General features: G+C 30.0%; 3 protein-coding genes across 4 annotated transcripts; 2 read left to right on the forward strand and 1 right to left on the reverse strand.

Moving 5' to 3' along the window:
• Positions 1-5,269: 5,269 nt before the first annotated feature.
• LOC149879055 (uncharacterized) lies at positions 5,270-7,207 on the reverse strand. Its single transcript, XM_090072235.1, has 2 exons — positions 7,087-7,207; positions 5,270-7,051 (listed from the first exon to the last, which is right to left on the reverse strand). Exons 1-2 carry the CDS (start codon positions 7,145-7,147, stop codon positions 6,663-6,665), a joined length of 450 nt encoding a protein of 149 aa, XP_089928361.1. The 5' UTR covers positions 7,148-7,207; the 3' UTR covers positions 5,270-6,662.
• Positions 7,208-8,867: 1,660 nt separating this feature from the next.
• LOC145181745 (carnitine O-acetyltransferase-like) lies at positions 8,868-14,066 on the forward strand. Of its 2 annotated transcripts, none has more exons than XR_016446923.1 (13): positions 8,868-9,006; positions 9,199-9,587; positions 9,670-9,723; positions 10,099-10,258; positions 10,870-11,044; positions 11,129-11,313; positions 11,619-11,716; positions 11,875-12,000; positions 12,122-12,244; positions 12,930-13,094; positions 13,177-13,239; positions 13,319-13,456; positions 13,785-14,066. XR_016446923.1 is itself a non-coding variant. In XM_090071855.1 (13 exons), exons 1-13 carry the CDS (start codon positions 8,968-8,970, stop codon positions 13,992-13,994), a joined length of 1,896 nt encoding a protein of 631 aa, XP_089927981.1. In that variant the 5' UTR covers positions 8,868-8,967; the 3' UTR covers positions 13,995-14,066. The 2 variants fall into 2 exon arrangements, 1 of the variants encoding a protein (XP_089927981.1); XM_090071855.1 differs by having other exon boundaries at positions 12,930-13,065.
• A 3,697-nt stretch (positions 14,067-17,763) lies between these two features.
• On the forward strand, positions 17,764-18,717 carry LOC149879056 (uncharacterized). Its single transcript, XM_090071269.1, has 2 exons — positions 17,764-18,285; positions 18,355-18,717. Exons 1-2 carry the CDS (start codon positions 17,764-17,766, stop codon positions 18,715-18,717), a joined length of 885 nt encoding a protein of 294 aa, XP_089927395.1.
• Positions 18,718-18,728: the final 11 nt, after the last annotated feature.

The raw sequence follows: 18,728 nt of genomic DNA on the forward strand, positions 1-18,728 counted from the left end.
AAAGGTTCAAGCCAATTAGTGCCTCTTGAATCAAATACTGCATTCGCTCATTAGTTAAAAGGTAAAAACGCATGTCGATTTAGCATACGTAAAAACTACTTGACTCGATTATCATTTTTCTGTTAAGATATCAAAAAAGAGAATATGTTTTTTGTATTTTCTTCCAAATTGACATAAATAAAATTAGCAAGGGGTGCATTTTTTTGCAACAAGATCAAGTGCCTTAGAGGTTTTCGAATTGCATTTATTATTGAGGAGTTCAATTCAAACTATTTCTTCTTTAGCGTCTAATGAAAACCTAAAGTTTATGCGTCTGTCGCAAAATATGTAAGAAATCTGTGAAATTTCCCTTGCACTTTGAAATCATGAAAGCGTACATTTATGATGCTGCCGATTTATCAAGAATTATGCAATAGCTTACCTTGTATTACTAAATCATTTCATATGTTTGGGTCTACAAGTCTTTCTTGTGCAACCCATCAATTCGAGGTGCAGCTTAGAGATTCTAGGTGCACCGCATACACATCATACCCTGTGATGCAAGTTTTCAAATCTTTTTATTTTGTCCTCGGAAAATAAGTTCATTTGAATGTTCAAATTGAGTGAAATTTGGGCATCATAGTGCGCCAATAAAAACACCTGTAGAATAAGAACCACTCAATACAACCTGATAAAAATTGGTGCAAATGTTGCCAATAGCCACATCAAACTTTGAATAAAATTTCAGTCGGATTGGTTAACTGGTTACGGATTTATAGCAGTTTTAGTTCAAATTTCGTTTTGTTTTTTGCTACTTATACCTCAATATATTACCAATTACTGTGATATTCGATCACTATTTTCAAAATAATAGTTACATGAGTTTTTTAATATGTAATACCAATAATTCATATCATAATTGTTTAATTGCTACATGTACCGTTTTCATTTCACAGACCAAAATATTGATTTGCTATTTAAAGCGTGGTTTGAGTTGGCCTACGCGTAGCATGAAAATCTCAGCATTTCCTAAGGTATAAACTACTGCCAAAGTGCTTATAAACCCTTAAAAAATGTGCAAAACCTGGTCAAAAGACTATCAGTTGATACAACAAAAAAAATACGTCTCTGTTAAAAAATTTTTACTGAAACCTTCTTAAATACATTTACTTTCAAAATTAAGTGAAAAAATTTAAACCCTTTTTTTTTTACATTATATTAATTATTATTACCATTAAGTAGCATCTGATTACAATTTAACACTAATATTTATTAATAAATAGCTCAATATACTCTTTTAGTACAAATACTCTACAATGCTATTTTTAAATGTAATAACAAAATTCATAATTTTTAAATTAACAGCATTTAAGGATGAAGTTGGCTAAAATGTTCATTATAAACAGTGAGCTATGATTTTCTGCTCCTTATCTCTAATAACTCAAATCATGCTAGCAGTTCTTTAAAGATGCTTACTGTTTAGATCAGTTATGCAGCACAACAATCTTTCTTTGTACTCTGGATGATTGATGTTTCGCTTACACCTTGACCATTGTTGATAAAAATCTTGATGAATGGTTTCCACAGTTTTTTCACTATAGGGCTCCAGGGGGGACTTTTTGTGACTGATGAAATCCTTGATGTGGTAGAAGACGGTGTGAACTTTAGGTGTCATGATTGCACCAGTTATCATTAAGTAACACCTTTTGAAATTTTCAATTCTTTCAGCAAAGTCCGGCTGTAGGATGAATCTTAAGCAAGCCTTGACAACTAAATCGAAACTTTTGAATACTTCAATTATGTGCAAGATGTTGGGAACCAAGTTTGTACCAGTCAGTTTTTGCAACACATCCACATTTTTAAGAAGCTTTCTGCATTCGTTTCCGTCGAACTGGCCCCCATGATATGCGTTAAGTTGAATGTGGAGGGCAGCTGGCCACCTAACAGCTTTTATCCAAGCAGCTTTAAGGATCTTGAAAAGATGGTTGACAACTCCTAAAAGGAGATGCAATTCTATCGGTGGGATGATCTCCAAAATCAGAAAATTGTCAGGCCCAATGATGATTTGCTTTCGAATGACATTGCCGAACAGCTTTGCATTAGCAAAACCCCACCAGATTGCTGAAAAGACTTGAGGATAGATTTGATTGAGCCCAGTGTTCGCAAATTTCCAGATTCGGTAAGACACTTTGATTTGACGTCACACCTCGTGCAAGGGTGCATACTTGAATGGGTTTAAAGACCACAAACTATGTTTTTAACTTTCATACTACAAGCCAAAATTAGTTTAAGTCCATTTGCATTAACTAGTGACCAGATTTTTTCAATACTAGAGTGAGTTTCTGGCAAGTTTTCTGATATCGAAACAAGAATTTGTCTCTAGACTCCAATGTCTTTACCAGGCTTTAAGAAAGAGGCCGTTTTTGAGGCGGTAAGCTGGTTTCATCCCTTATCACAGTATCGACAATGCTTAGACAAAACTTGAGAAAAACTTTGCCACCATCAATTCCGAGCTTAACAAAATAGCCACCAGAAAATTTGCGAGATTGAATAACATGATTCACAAGACTTGATAAACCATTGCAGAGAGCAACAACCCGAATTGTACCAGAATCTCCTTTTCCGCCGGTAATTTTTAAGTCACTGCAAGTAAAGAAATCACTTCAGTGTTGATCTGCTCTTCGGAAATTCATGTAAAAATTTTGCTCTACCGTCTTGATGCTTGATGTTTGGTTTATAGTTTTGACCAGTTTTTTTAATCCGTTGTTTGACAGGCCCGTATTTAACTGTACATTTACAAGAGTTAGAGTGGTCAATTTTGGTGCGCTTGATGGTGGCTGGGCACTATTTTGACCTGAAACCAAAGCATGCATATTTTATGTTTACAATAAACTTTGTTTAGAAAGTTTTTAAAGATTTGAAACTTGTCAAAAATATACTTCCTTAAATCTATTTAGTCTCATTTCTTAGTGGTCAAGACTTTCTTTCAATATATGTATGAAAAAACTATTTAAGCATAAATATTTATCGGGATTAATTGAAGACATAAGTGGATGAAGGCGTTATGTCGCAAAAATACAAAATTCAAAAACATGTAAAACACATTTTTTTCATGAAATTAAATATTACATACACAATCTTAAGTGTTTGGTTACTATATCCCTCCATAAATATTAACATATCTTTGCTATATAAAAATATCTAGAACAATATGTGTTCAAAACTTTAACTCCTGATATCTCAGTTCCATATTGGTGTAACATAACACCTTCATCCACTTATGTCTTCAATTGTAAGTGAAGGCCCGCCGGATGCTTTAGCAAGAAGGATAGTTCCTTTCGGAGATAATTCTTTATTGATAATAACTCGAGATGCAATTTGTTCGGCTGCTTTGGCATCAGTTGCTGCTAAGGTTGAAGGTTTTCCCTGTACTTTATTTGAGAGAATTGGTGTAGCAAACCTTTTCCTAAAGGCTGAGGTACGTTCTGCAACCCACACTTGGTTCTTTTTCACTGCGTAAGCCAAGTTAAACCCAAGGAGGTTTAATACACCTCCTTTAAACCTCCTTGGTTATTACTTGTATATTATATATTATATTACTTGTATATTATATTACTTGGTGTATTAAACCTCCTTGGTTAAACCACGCTTTAAATAGCAAATCAATATTTTGGTCCATAAAATGAAAATGGTACATGTAGCAATTAAACAACTATAATTAAAGTTATTGGTATTACATAGTAGAACACTCATGTAACCATTATTTTGAAAAGAGTGACCGAATATCACAGTAATTGGTAATATTTTGAGGTATAAGTAGCAAAAAACTAACAAAATTTGAACTAAAGCTTCCATAAATCCGTAACCAATTAACCAATCAGACTGAAATTTTATCCAAAGTTTTTTGTGGCTATAGTCAACATTTGCACCAATTTCTATCAAATTATACAGAGTGTTTCTTATTCTAGAGGTGTTTTTATTGGCACACTATGATTTCAAAACTTCACTCAATTTGAACATTCAAATGAACTTATTTTCCACGGACAAAATAAAAAGATTTAAAAATTTGCATCACAGGTTACCTTGATGTGTATGCTATCACCCCATATAGTGGCTTTCTTGGGTCAGCTAGGTTGGCATTATTATGATCCATGATAACCGTGGGATGACTTGTTTCTTGTGCTTTTCTGCTGACTGCAACTTCTGTTGAATAGGTTATATTATATTAATATCACTTCCGGTTGTTATGAAACTTCTGATAGATCAAAAAAAGTATTTTTATATTTTATCACTTTATCAATTATTGTGTTCTTTAGTTATATCTCCATATCAGATTTGTTATTGAGGAAAATATTTCTCATTTAAGATTTGAGGAGTGAGCGTTAGGAATAATTTTTTTTCTAAGATGAAATAAGATCTTGTCTCATCTCTTGAAATATTTCAAGATATTGAGTTGAGAAGCAGATGCTTAAGACTAAGTGAAAGTTTTTTATGAAAACATCAACACTTTTTAAACTATTTTAGATTTACCAACCAGTTGTCATTTTAACGATGAAGTGGTTTTTGCTAATGTGAATGATAAAGACAATTCTAAAGTAGCATTATTTTTTGTAGCATTTCATGAACTTGGACATACTATAGGGGTTAATCACTTATTTAGACAAGGTGCAGTTATGTATCCTTTTACAATATCCAAAAAAGGAGATGATTTTAACTTGACTGAGATGACATTAGAAGTGTTCAAAGCATATATGGTAAATATTTTAGTTAGCAGACATCTTTCACTTAAAGTAGATATATAATAACAAAATTAGCTTGTTATTACATTCTCAAAAATTGTCACATAGTTTCAATTTATTATTTGTTTTTTGTAAGGTATATATTTTTAAGGTGCAAGAGTTTTGCCAGCTACAGCAACTTCTATGCCTGTTGTAACACTTGCTCCCAAAACTGATTGTCCCAGCACAGTAGGTGCAATAGTACCTATAAATGATGGGAAAACCACAAGTACATTAGTGTTTAACAAAGATAAATTGCATATTTTAAATCGCTATGACTTTGGAGTAGAAAAAGGTCCATTTCTGGTTTCTTCAAAATTTTATCCATTGACTTTTGTTGATGCAATTTTCACAAGAGATAACTATCATTTCTTCTTTCATGGTGATAATATAAAATATATATAAAAATCTTTACTTATAGGATAATTAGACTTCACATCAGCCTCATTTAAGATAATATTAATCAAACTAGTTAAATTTATATAAACTGTTTACTAATTTATACAGCCATATATGATTATAGATTTAATCTAATTAAATAAAGTTTATTAAGAAAAGAGTAATAACAAAAGTCTACATTAAAGTTTAGTAAATTTAAGTCATTCAGTTTGATTTAGTATTTGTCTACTCTACATTTAGGTTATCGAAGGTAATACCAAATGATAGTTTTTCCAACTGGCGTGCTGAACCTCCTATAATAGAAGAATATGGCAACTGAAAGACCATGTTTGATTTGTTTAATTCATACACAGTTTTATCTTCGCTAGTAAATCTTTATTTGTGAGTTTGTGCCCTTTTTCAAGTACTGAATTTTAAAAAATGTGTCAGCAACTTCTAGCACCTCTGCTACAAAGTTTTTTACAGCATGTTTGCCACGAATTTGTGCCAAGATAAAAACTCCAGACTGGATTTTTTTAGATCTGAATCTTTCATAACCTCAAAGTCTATTTCTGACTGAGCAGATACTTTGTCAGATACTACATCTACATTTTCCTCTAATTCTGTACTTTGCTCCGAGGTAAAGCTCAGTTTTTTTTTCAAAACAGGTCCTGGTTGTTTATTTTCAGTTTTGCCTTTCATTTTTTTGCCAGATTTATTTTTTGTTTTCTCAGCTCTTTTTTTTCAATTTGAAGTGTTACGGGGCTGGAAGTTAAAATACAAGACTTTTTCTTAGGACAACCTCTTCCAGTTTGTTTTTGTGGTTGAGCTTTTGGGTAAGGTAGAAAAATATCAGGAGAAACACTGTTAGCGTTTATCTAGTTTGCAAAAAAAGCAGGACTACAGCTAGTTACCTCAGTATTGGTTGAGGGCCCAAGTCTTCTCGAAAAGTCTTCAATATGCTTACTTTTGTTTCCAGGCTGGTCTTCAGATACAGGTTGCAGTCGATCTGTTATAGTGGATGACAAGAACTCATAATCTTTGAAAATGTTTTTATTCAGTAGATGAAGACCACTTACTAGAAAACTGTGCGCGATGTTGTTTGGAGTAAAAGCTAAGGGAAAAGCTTGTCCAACAATTTCTGATACATCATAGATTGTTGCTGGTTTCCCAGTATTGCCTGGTTTTAACATCCAATTCTTCATTTCATTGTTGTAATATGTCTTAAATGGACCAAACACGCCTCTGTCTAAGGGTTGCATTTTGTGACTAGCATGTGGATGAAATGTTACCATTGTAATCCAATTATATTTTGCTAGCTGGATTGTTGGTAATGAGATATGACTCTCATGGTTATCAAGTAAAAGAATAGAAGGATTTTCCTTACTGGAATGAGTGTACTTTACAAAATGTTTCATAAATCCTAGAGCAAGTCTTCATTTGACCACCCTGATGGGTTTGCTCCACCAAGTGTACCTTCTGGGGCCCCTTTTAACATAAAGCCCTTAAACTTCTTACAAAGGAAAATCAACACATTGGAGGCATATAGCCACCTCCAGCATTTATTGTTCCAACCATTGTTATAATATATCCTCGTTCACCACTAGTCATTCCGCCAACCTGCTTTTGGCCTTTTTTTGTAAAGATTTTGGGAGGATTATGGACAGTGCTAACACTGGTTTCATCAAAATTCCATATATTAAATGCTGTAATACCTTGATTTTGTTCAAGCCTAAGAGCTACTTCATAGTTCTGAAAAGTAAGTGCACCATTTTCCCTATTTAAAGCGGTTGAGCATGCAAGACTTGAATGAAGATCAGCAGCTTTCAAAATGTAATCAACTAGAAGTTTATCTTCTTCTACTGAGAAGACTTGCTTAACGTTGTTGTCTTTCTTGTAACAAAATTTTTCTAAACCTGATTCAAGGAATTTGTTTCTGTGTCTTCTTAACCTGATTCAAGGAATTTGTTTCTGTGTCTTCTTAAGGTTGTTTCAGGAATATCAAAGTCCATAGAAGCTCTGTATATAGACAGTTCATTGTTCACTATAAGTTTTACAGCTCTTTCTATGTCTTCTTTTCATATAGGTTTTCTTTTAAATCCATTTTTACTTCTAGGTATTTTATCAATTTTGTATTTTTTGGTTTTTCTGAAAATAAATGAAAAACATTAAAAACAATCAAATATCAGTACAGTTAATTTTTCATAAAATGGAAGGACATCATAGTTTTTAAAGCATAATTGAAATTTTTATCAGTATTTAATTACTTTTATCAGTATTTAATTATTTTTAATTACTAAGCTATTTATTAACAAACTTATTAAAATAGGAATAATAATAATAATAATAATAATAATAATAATAATAATAATAATAATAATAATAATAATAATAATAATAATAATAATAATAATAATAATAATAATAATGATAATAATAATAATAATAACAATAATAATAATAATAATAATAATAATAATAATAATAATAATAATAATAATAATAATAATAATAATAATAATAATAATAATAATGATAATAATAATAATAATAATAATAATAATAATAATAATAATAATAATAATAATAATAATAATAATAATAATAATAAACTATTGTGACATTAAAGAAACACTTTCATAACAAACTTACTCAAAATAGTATTCACAAAATTATGCAAGAGTGTACCTTGGTGGTACCACCAAGGTACACAACATTAGCTACCTCCAAGGTACACCACTACCATAGTCTTTACAAAATCGCTACCATATATTTATGGGTTAAGAGTTAAGCAGTTTCAGACATGCATAAATGTAGCTAAAAACATGCTTTACAAATTCTGATAACCAGTTTTAAAATAAAGTTTATATCTACAGTTGTAGAAAAAAAAGAATACGCCCTAAAAAAACTACCTTTGTACTTTTTGGTGCCGAAAACAAACTTTTATTATTATTGCAACAACAAATGTGTTAAGCAGTGGTAAAACGACTTATTGTGAGCCTTTAATGGCCAATACATGCAACTAAAATTTCAGTTTGAATTCATCTTTCAAGATAGTAGCAGAATTGACGTGCCTCCAAGGTACACCACTCTCCCCTATCCGCGGAAGTAATTTCAAGTGACGCAAATCTCGGTGTCTAAGGAATTTAAGTGTTATGAAAGAAAGTAAATTTAAATTTAACAAAAAAAAATCCTTTATTAGCATATATCTAGATAAATGTTGTGATGTTTTCCCACAGTCTACACGAAATCGGGTTCAATTGTTAAGTATTTTTGGTGTAAAACCTTAGGATTTCAAAATTTAACAAGTAAAAAAACTCAGTGTTGCATAATACCATAATACTTACCATTAATATTTACAACAACCTCTCTGGCTTACAAAACTTTGTTTTACTTTGAGATTTAATTTTGAGGTGTAAATTTCCCAAATGAATAAAAAATCCCCAAATGAACAATTCTAACAAATTGTTCAACAAAAGTTAAATTTACAAATGGATAATGGTTTAATTAAAGCTCAGGAAATCATTAACTCCAAAGATTTTAAAGTTAATAGAATACTGGTGTTTCAACTGAGTTTGTTTATTCATATAGACTTAACAGTGTAAGTATTTCTATGTAAAAAAAATAAGTTTATATATATATATATATATATATATATATATATATATATATATATATATATATATATATATATATAAGAATAATATATTTAAATAAGAATCATATTTTAACTATTGGTTTTGTATTGCTAGTTTTTAAAGAATTTTTATTACATATAATTATTGTTTGTATACTGGATAAGATTTAGCTGATTAGTACTTTGTTCTGAAAAATGTTTATGTTATCTGGCAGAAGATTGATTAAAAATGAGGTTTGTTAATGTTTTTTTTTTTTTTTTTTTTTCAGACATTTAAAAAATGCATTAACTTTTAAAAAATTGTTTTAAATTAAAAAACACTTTTTCAACAAAAAGTCTTTTGGTTAATATATTTTGTGATTTTTTTTTTTATTATTATTTCAGTTTTTTTTATTATAAAATAAAATTATTCTTTAAATTTTTTAGGCAAAAATTACAAAAATGATTATGAAAAATGTAAGCAAAGTTACTTACCACCCTAAAACAATGATGGCAATGGAGAAAAGTTTGCCTCATTTGCCGGTTCCACCTTTGCAACAAACAATGAATAAATATATTGTAGCACTGGAGCCTTTGTTGTTTCCAAATGAACTTGAAAAAACAAAAAAAATAGTTTCAGAATTTCTGAAACCAGGAGGGATTGGCGAGGAACTTCAGCAAAAGTTAGAAGAAAAAGCCAAAGTTACAGACAATTGGTTAGCAGAATGGTGGGATAATTGTGCTTACTTTGAGTACCGGGCACCAGTTATTATTAATTCAAATCCTGGGGTTTACTTTCCACGTCAAGAGTTTAAAAGTGACTTTGATCAGTATAGGTAAGCCAAATCTGGTTCATATTGCACTTATGTTGTTTTTTAGTGGAGTTTACTAACATTATTTTAAAAAAATCTTTTTAAGGTACACAGCAAAGTTAATTAGAGCAGTTCTGAATTTCAAAGAGTTGGTGGACAGGTTTGTTTATTTTTGCTCTAGATTTTAAATATGTAATGAACAGAGAATTAAATGAATTAGTTACATTAAAAGCCATAAATATATTTAAAATTTGAAGCTTTTGTTGTCCTTTAAGTATTTCAACTGTTTGCTTTGATTTTTCATGAAACATGATACTTGATAGCTATATTGAATTTACATTATTAACCATTCTATATACTTACTTTATTCTGTTTTTTATGTTATCAATTGAGGCAATCCTTTAGTACAAAAATGAAAATCCACTAAATGTATTAACAATAATATTTTAAAAATAATTTTGATATCTTCTTTCAGTGAGATACTGAAGATAATTTTATAAATTGTACTTGAGTTTAAAACATTTACATTTATTAGTGAAAGCATTCCTGTTGATTACTCTCGTGAAGATCCATTGACCATGAGGCAATATAAAAAACTCTTGTCAGTTTGTCGTGTCCCTCAACCAATAAGAGATGCTGAGGTTATTACACCCCCTGAAGATTCTCGACATATGATTATTGCACACAATAACCAAGTAAAAATTACTTTGTTATAACCACTATGACTTTTAATAAAATAGTTATGTACACTTTTTGAATTGTCACATATAAACCAATTATTATAAAGAAAAGATTAGATTTTCAAGCATGCTAAAGTTCTAAAAGGGGTTAAAAGCTGAAAAGAAATATTTACACATACCTCTAAACTTCTTTTAAAAAAACCATTATATCTAACTTACTGCAAAATACATTTTTAAAAAAGATCAAATAAATCACTAGTGATTCAATTACTGTAAAAGCATTCTGATAAAACAGAGAAATGGAAGCAGTCATATTATTCTAAAAATTAATTTTTTTGTGCGTTTTTTTTTTTTTTGTCATTTTTAAACTAAGCTTTTTTATCACATAAAGGAACGTAAAGGCTGAATCATTGAATAAGTTAGTGTATAAATCAAATTTACAAACTGCAGACTTATTGCATAAAAAGTCTTTTATGTGAAAATAAAAAAAAAAATTTTTGAAAAAAACAAGGCAGATATTGCTGTACCAGTAATATTTTATAAAGCATCTACTTTATTACTCAAAATCAATAAGCTCAGTACTGAAAGCAATAATTACATAAATAAACCTCTGTAATTGTTTTTAGTTTTTCAAGTTAGATGTTTGTGATGACACTGGGTGTCCTTTAAGTGAAGATTACTTATCAAAGCAGTTATTACACATAGTAAATATGTCACTTACTAAAGATGAATATCCAGTAGGTGTTCTTACAACCCAAGATCGAAATACTTGGGCCCAAGCCTGGAAAAGGTTAACATCTGGTATGTTAAGATTGTTACATTAGTCTTTTAATGGATGGGTAATTAACTTTCTAAACAAAATTTTTTAAATATTTTTTTTTTCAGATCCATTAAATAAGGAAAATGTTGATTGTATTGTCAAATCTATTTGTTTGATTTGTCTTGATCAACCAGTACCTACTGCAACCACAGAATACAAGTATGAGTTTTCAAGTTCCATAGGTCAAATGATTCATGGAGGAGGTTCTCATGAAAATAGCATGAATAGATGGTTTGATAAAATTTGCCAGGTTGGTAATACATTAGAAAATATTTAACAGTAAAAAATAAAATATTAGTTAAGCTGTTAAAAGTATTGATAATTTGTTGGTAAACAAGGATATTAGGTAAAGTATATTAGGTATAGTATATTAGATTAGTATATAAGATAATTTGAGCTGAAGGTGAAAATTATTTTATATCTTTGCAATTACTAGCTATCACCTTCATAAAAGGTGTAGTTACTTGATTGAAATTTGTAGTTACTGTTTGAAATTTTTATTTAAAATTTACTTATATTCATTGAAATTTTTATATTTTTTAAATTTCATTTTAGTTCATAGTAAATAGAAATGGAATGGTTGGTCTTTGTTATGAACATTCTGGTGCTGAGGGTCCTCCCATAATGGCTTTATGCAATTACATCTTGGAGATGTATGTTTAGTAGTTAAAATCTTTGTTATAAGGTTTTCAGTTTTCATAGAAAGAGTTTTATTATCAAGATCATACCATCTAACAGGAAATGAAGTTTAGTTGAGAAAGTTTTAGAATTCTAAAAGAAAATGAAAATTTCATCAATGTTTTTATCTAAGGAAAACAAATGAACCTTCCACTACTGAAATGAAACCTTTAAATTTTATTCCCCCTCTGAAGTTTAAATGGAATTTAAACTATGACATTGTTGATCGCATTGAGTTAGCAAAAGATCATCTTGACCAGTAAGTTATCTATTGTGGTTGGTTGATTGATTTTACAGAAAGTGTTATTGTTTAGCTTTTTTATTTTTATTTTTATCTTTACTTTTTTTTTAATCTTGCATTTTTACATGTAACTTCATAGGATGACTAGAGACTTAGAGTTACGTGTTTTCCACTTTGATAAATTTGGTAAAGATCTGCCTAAACGATATAAGTTGAGTCCTGATGCTTTCTTTCAAGTTGGCCTTCAGCTTGCATATTTCAGGTGATTATTCCTATTTTGTAGCTTAACAATTCTTATTGTAAGAATCAAAATTTTTAAGTTTTTTATATTTAAAAAGTTTTTTGTATTTAAAAAGTTTTTTTTTCTTTTTGTATGTTAGTTACTAAATTTTCATTTTTATACAGTGGTGTTATACGATGCCAACAGCAAATGCGCAATTTTTATTTGCATAACTCCAAATACTTTAAAAGTTATGCTGTCTTAAAGTGTAGCAACCTTGTTAGCAAAGGGAAATGCTTAAAGTTTTATAATGATATTGATCATAAGTTATTTGTTAAGTTTAAAGATTATTGGAAGTTGAATATAAAAGTCAAGCTCAGAATCAAAAATATGTACTGAAAATCTTTATGTTCTAAATGAGTATTATTCTAGAAACTTTTGGAAACAAGTACATATGGGGATATTTCTAATACCCAAAAATTAACTCAATTTTAAGTTAAAAAAATATCTCTATATGAAAACTAAAAAGTTAATTAAAATCTTACTCTGCTCCCATTATATAAATGCATCATGTAAACCTCTCAAAAAAAGCTTAATAAACATGAGATCAGAAGTTTAGCTATAGATTTTAAATTGTACAACATTCTACTTGGTTTTAAATAATTTCGAATAAAATAAATATATTGGTTGGGAATTTAAAAATTTTTGTTGTTATTTCTCCTTGCAGGTTACACAATCATCACCCTCCAACATATGAGACTGCTTCCATTCGAAAGTTCGCTAAAGGAAGGACTGAAACCATACGCTCTGCCACACCTGCTGCTGCTAGATTTGCAAAAGCGATGGATAGCAAGAATATCAATGTCTATTTTTATTCTTCGTAGATTATGATGTAGATTTTTATAAATTTACTATTTTAAAAAAAAGCTATTTTAAGTTTTTTTATTTGGTTTTAAATTATGTGTTGCTTTCAGGATGCAGACAAACGCGAATTGTTTTTGAAAGCCATAAAGGCACACGTGCAGTATACAAATGAAGTAAGTGTTTTTGTTAAGTATAGAAGCAAATTAAGTGTTTATGATTTTTAAATGTTAAAGATTTAATTTTTACTTTTAGGCTCTCAATTTTCAAGCAATTGATCGACATATGCTTGGATTAAAACTAACTGCTTTATCTAGTGGAATGCGTTTGCCTGAAATATTTCGCGATAAGGCTTACAAATATGCTATGCACTTTCGTCTGTCTACTAGCCAGGTATACAAAAGTGACTTTTTTTTTTGTATGATTAAGGTAAATTGGACGGCGTTATGTAAACAGATTTTTAAATTACAAATGCGTTTTTCACGAAAAAAGCGTATAGTCTAGTTTTACGCAATACTGTCCAATTGTAGTACTATTTCATAAAAGTTGTACTAATTAAAATATTCAGGAATTAAAGCCGGAGATCTTGTTCTTGATTTTGGAGTTCAAGCTGGAAATCTGCAATCCAAATAATCTAATTTTTGCAATTCAGAAATCATTTGATTTCAAGGTATGAAAAACTCTTTTGGAACTCTTAAATTGTATTTGAATAATTTTTCAGGTACCTACTTTACATGAGGCTGCTCTGGGCTTTGGTCCTGTAGTCCCAGATGGTTATGGAGTATGCTACAATCCTATGGAGACGAAGTTTATATATGTAGTGTCTGCCTACAACAGCCATCCAAAAACAAGTGCAGGAGAACTTGGTGAATCAATTGCGCATGCAATGGAGGATACTTATATACTGCTTACTACTCAAGCTAAACTATAAATCTTTATATTATTTTTATTTATTTGTATTACGGGCTACAATTTTGAAATATAAAATTTTATTTTGCTTAAATATTGTTACTAAAAAATGTGTAAATCTATAGTATTGCTTGTCAAACAAAGCGCTATTACAACATTACTAATAAAGAGAGTGGTTTGAGATTGTAAATGAAAGTTAACAATTATTCACTAAGTTAAAATTTTAGATTTTATTATAAAATATTTTTTTACAATTGCTTTTGAACGCATTTTGTTGACCATCACGACTATTGCCTTAAATACTTTGAACAGTCTTTCTTGGGCACTTTTATAATTAAGGGTGTGGTTTTATGATAGACGTGACCTTTCCTAATTGCACAAATTCATTCCCTAAAGTCTTGCATTACTAAACTTTCTAATTAATTTTAGTTGTTAATAATTAGCTTTAAAGTTCTTTTATAACATTCGTGTAATTAGTTTGGATTCGCCGTTGTGTTACTTTCAATTTTCATTAAAAAGGAACACATAAAAGTAAAAAAAAAATTATTTTGTAAGAATTTTTTATTTGCTTTGAGAATCTCTAATTTCACATTTTAAAAATCATGTAAAATATTTCAGATAAGCATTCTCTGATAATCTTAAAAGTCTAAAACAAGTTTGATGTTAGAGTTTTTAAAAAAAACTTTTATATTTATATTAATTATATTTATTATACGAAATAAAAAGTTTTATTTTTTTCAACTTGTCTGAGATAAGAAAAAATTAGATCCCCACAAAAACTACAAAATTTTTTGACATTTTTAATGTAGAAATAACAGATGACAATGTGAAAACTGTTTTATAAAATTTTATTTAGATTTTTAGATAATTCTGTTTAATCGAACCATAGTATTCTAGATTTTCCTAACCACTCTTTTAGCATCAACATCGTTTATTTTTCTTTGACCCTATACTCATATTTTTTAAGAGTTAAAATACTAAAAACATCCACTTTGTTTTATCTTTCAAGTGTAGAACTTTAAGGAATGAACGAAAACGGTAGTAATGAAAAAAACTTTCGGAGCGTTTTTCTCGCATTTCTTTTTTGAAAATTTGAATTTCATTTATATTTTAGTGTTTGAATAAAACCTTACTCTTATGTTTAATATTTTTATACATTTTGCACATCTACTTTATAAAAAGTAATTCACCATGAAGAGAATAAACTCGACAGTTTCTGAGCTGTGTTTCACACTGAAAAACTTAAAGTGAGATTTTTAAGATTTTGATGCCTCGTGTTAGCCGTGTTTTTAAAATCTTAAAATGTCTCAAAAAAACTGGGTCTGCTCTTCCAAAGGTAAGAACCAGATCATCTAACCTTTTCAAGAACAAATTTCGAGAAAAATCAGGAATAATTCAAAAAAAAGTATAAGAAAAATGGTTTCAACAGCAAATGTCAGCTATGGTACTATGAAAACCATATTATAAATTGGTCTAAAACTTACAGCATTCAAAAAGAGAAAAACTCAACTGCTGTCACCAAAGCAAAACTGCTCAGCGAAACCTCTTTTGGATAAGCTTAAGGATGGCACGTAACCTCCAGTGCTGTGGACAGATGAGGAATTATTTACAGTGATAGCAATACACAATAATCAGAACAATCAGATTTACACACACAACGAAAAGATCCCCAGTGAATGAGCGAATAGCTTATTAGCACCAAAAACCAGCACCAGGATTCTAGCGAAAGGATATATGACCTTCTCTTCACCAGATTTAAGTCCAATAGATTTTACTATTTAGAGTATTTTAGAAATTAATGTATATACACTGCAGGCCAAAAGTTTCCGGACACTTGGATTTTGTTTAATTTTTTAATTCAAACTCCCATAATTATTTCAATAAAATTCAAGTATCATATTTATTTTACAAAAGATACATATAGTTACTATTTAAGAAAAAAAAAAAGACAAAAATTGAAATAAAAAAAATACTAACAAGACTATTATTATTAAACTGTCTTTTCGACAAAAAAAAACCCAAGAGTTTTTATCACCTTTTTTGCGATCCGTGGCATCCTATTTATTAATTTATTTATTATTTCAGGTGTAATTGATAACCAGGATTCTTCTAATATTTGCCACAGGTGCTCTTTGGATGTTGGGCATTTTTGTCTGACCTTTCTGTCCAATTCTTCCCACAGTAACTCTATTGGGTTCAAATCTGGTGATTGGGCTGGCCAGGTCATGATTTTGAGGACACCATTATCCTCTTGTTCCTTTATATAATTCTTACATAATTTTGAGGTGTGTTTAGGGTCATTGTCCTGCATAAAAACAAAACCACGACCAATAGTTCTTAAGCCAGAAGGTATAGCATTGTTTTCTAGAATTGTTTTATATTGTTCTTTTTTCATAATACACTCAATTTTAACTAGGTCACCTACACCAGCTGAAGAAAAACATCCCCATACCATAACTGACCCACCACCATGCTTGATTGTTGGCATAAAACACTATGGGATCATTTTTTCTTTTGTTGTTCTGATGTAAATTCTACGCCTTTGCCCAAACAGTTCAAATTTGGACTCGTCGGTCCATAGTACTCTTCCCCAGTCTTCTTCTGTCCAATTTTGGTGGTACATAGCCCATTGTAATCTTTTCTTTTTATTTTCAATCCGCAGCAACGGTTTCCTGACCGCTATACGGCCAGACAGTCCTGCTTGTCTAAGAAGTCGTTTTGTAGTGATTAATGAAATAGATTTTGAACGACTCCTATTGTAGCCTGAAGCTATTTCCGGGGCCGTAAGTCTTCGATTTCTTTTACTCATCAATATTATACTATTATCTTCAGCTTTTGTTGTCTTCCGTGGTCTACCAGATCTTTTTTTGTCTTCAAAAATGCCTGTTTCTTTCCATCGTTTGATGGTATCTTGTACAGTACTTCTTACAACTTGTACTTTTTTGCAAATTTCACGAACTGAATATCTTTCTTTATGTAATGTAATTATTTCAGAACGTTTTGCAACCGTTAAAGGTTTTTTACCCATATTTTTAAGTAAATAGTCGAATTATAAAATTTTAAAATTTTTTTGAAGATTTTTTAATGCAACCGTCATTAATACCAAATGAAAACTAAACAAAACTAAATATTCTCAATAATTTTAGTCGGCTATCATTATATTATAAATATTTCCTTCATGTTTCAACAAATAAATAACTTTAACAAGACCAAACTCTTAAGAGTAATGAAACGCTATATATCAAGTTAAAATAAGCAATTAAAAAAACAAACTTATTTATGTAAGTTTGAGGTCAGTAATACCTAATTACTGACCTCAAACTTACATAAACACTTAAAGTTAGTAAGTTTAAGTATTATAAATTAATATTATTGATTAATTTAATGATACAGGATAGATTTTAGCTTTTTATATAAAAAATATCAAGTGTCCGGAAACTTTTGGCCTGCAGTGTATATCCTCTTACCAAAGTGTAACATTGTAGAAAGCTAAATTAAGTGATTGCTGGATGTTATAATTTAAGTAATAATTTTATATAACATTCATGACGTCACTTCTGAATATTTCTGACGTCTTCTGAATATTACAGTTATTAGTAACGCTATTTATAAAACCTATTATACATACGGTTATTAGTTACGCTATCTTATATACGATAAATGTTTGTGGTTCTTGTATAGCCTTTTTCTTATATTTGATAAAAGCCAAAATATACATGAAAGACTTTTTTATTATGGTTTACAACAATTTTATCAAATGTAAGTTTTATTATATATAAATATAAATCAGTATGGATGCCAAAATATTCAAAAAAGTACTGTGCGACGAACCAAACGAAGAAGATTATATATACTGGAAAAAAATGCTATCAATTTACCTAGATAAAGCCGAAATCCCAGAGGATTGTAAACTTCAAGTCTTATTCGTTCTATGCGGAGTGAAGGCTTTAACGATAATTCAGGATGTTACATTATACGACGATCCAATGAAAATTCTTGATAACAAGTATCAAAAACGATCGACAGCGATCATGATGCGCCATAAACTTCGCTCTTTTAAACAAAAAGAAGGAGAATCGATTGAAAGCTTTATGAGTAACTTAAAACAAATTTCCAGAAAATGTCCAACAGAACCTCTGACAGCAGAGCAACATAGTAACCTACTAATATGTGACGGTTTTATAGCTGGTATTCACTCACCTTCTATTCGTCAACGACTGCTTGAAGCTACAGATGACAATCTAGAGTCACTTTATAAAACAGCTCTTACGATGGAATTGGCTACCGAAGATGCCCTTAATTTGACAACAACTGTAACAGCTACTACCACGCTACCGACTTTTGCAGCAAGTCATAATCTTACCAAATCTCCCTGTTTTTAGTGCGGTAATGATCCACATCCAAAAACCAAATGTCCTGCACGAAACTCTACATGTACACATTGTCATAGAAAGGGCCACTGGGCAACTGTCTGTCTTTCTAAGAAAGAAAACAAAAGTTACACCAAAGCAGCAGTTGTTAAAGAATATAACGAAAAGGATGATAACACAATAATATCTACGGTCATAGCAGCAATTGACTCACCTGATAGTCTAATTAACGTCACCATAAACGAAAATCTAACATATGCACTGTTAGATACTGGGTCCAACAAAACTTTCATTACATCAAAACTTCTTCGACAATGGAAATTTTCATACGATACTGAATCTACCTCAATGGTAATGCAGATAACTCGACATTAAAAGTTAAAGGT

Source organism: Hydra viridissima, unplaced genomic scaffold (genome assembly GCF_058129835.1).
Source record: "Hydra viridissima isolate aposymbiotic clone 2 unplaced genomic scaffold, HvirCarnegie_v1 scaffold_14, whole genome shotgun sequence".
Lineage (NCBI taxonomy): Eukaryota > Metazoa > Cnidaria > Hydrozoa > Anthoathecata > Hydridae > Hydra > Hydra viridissima.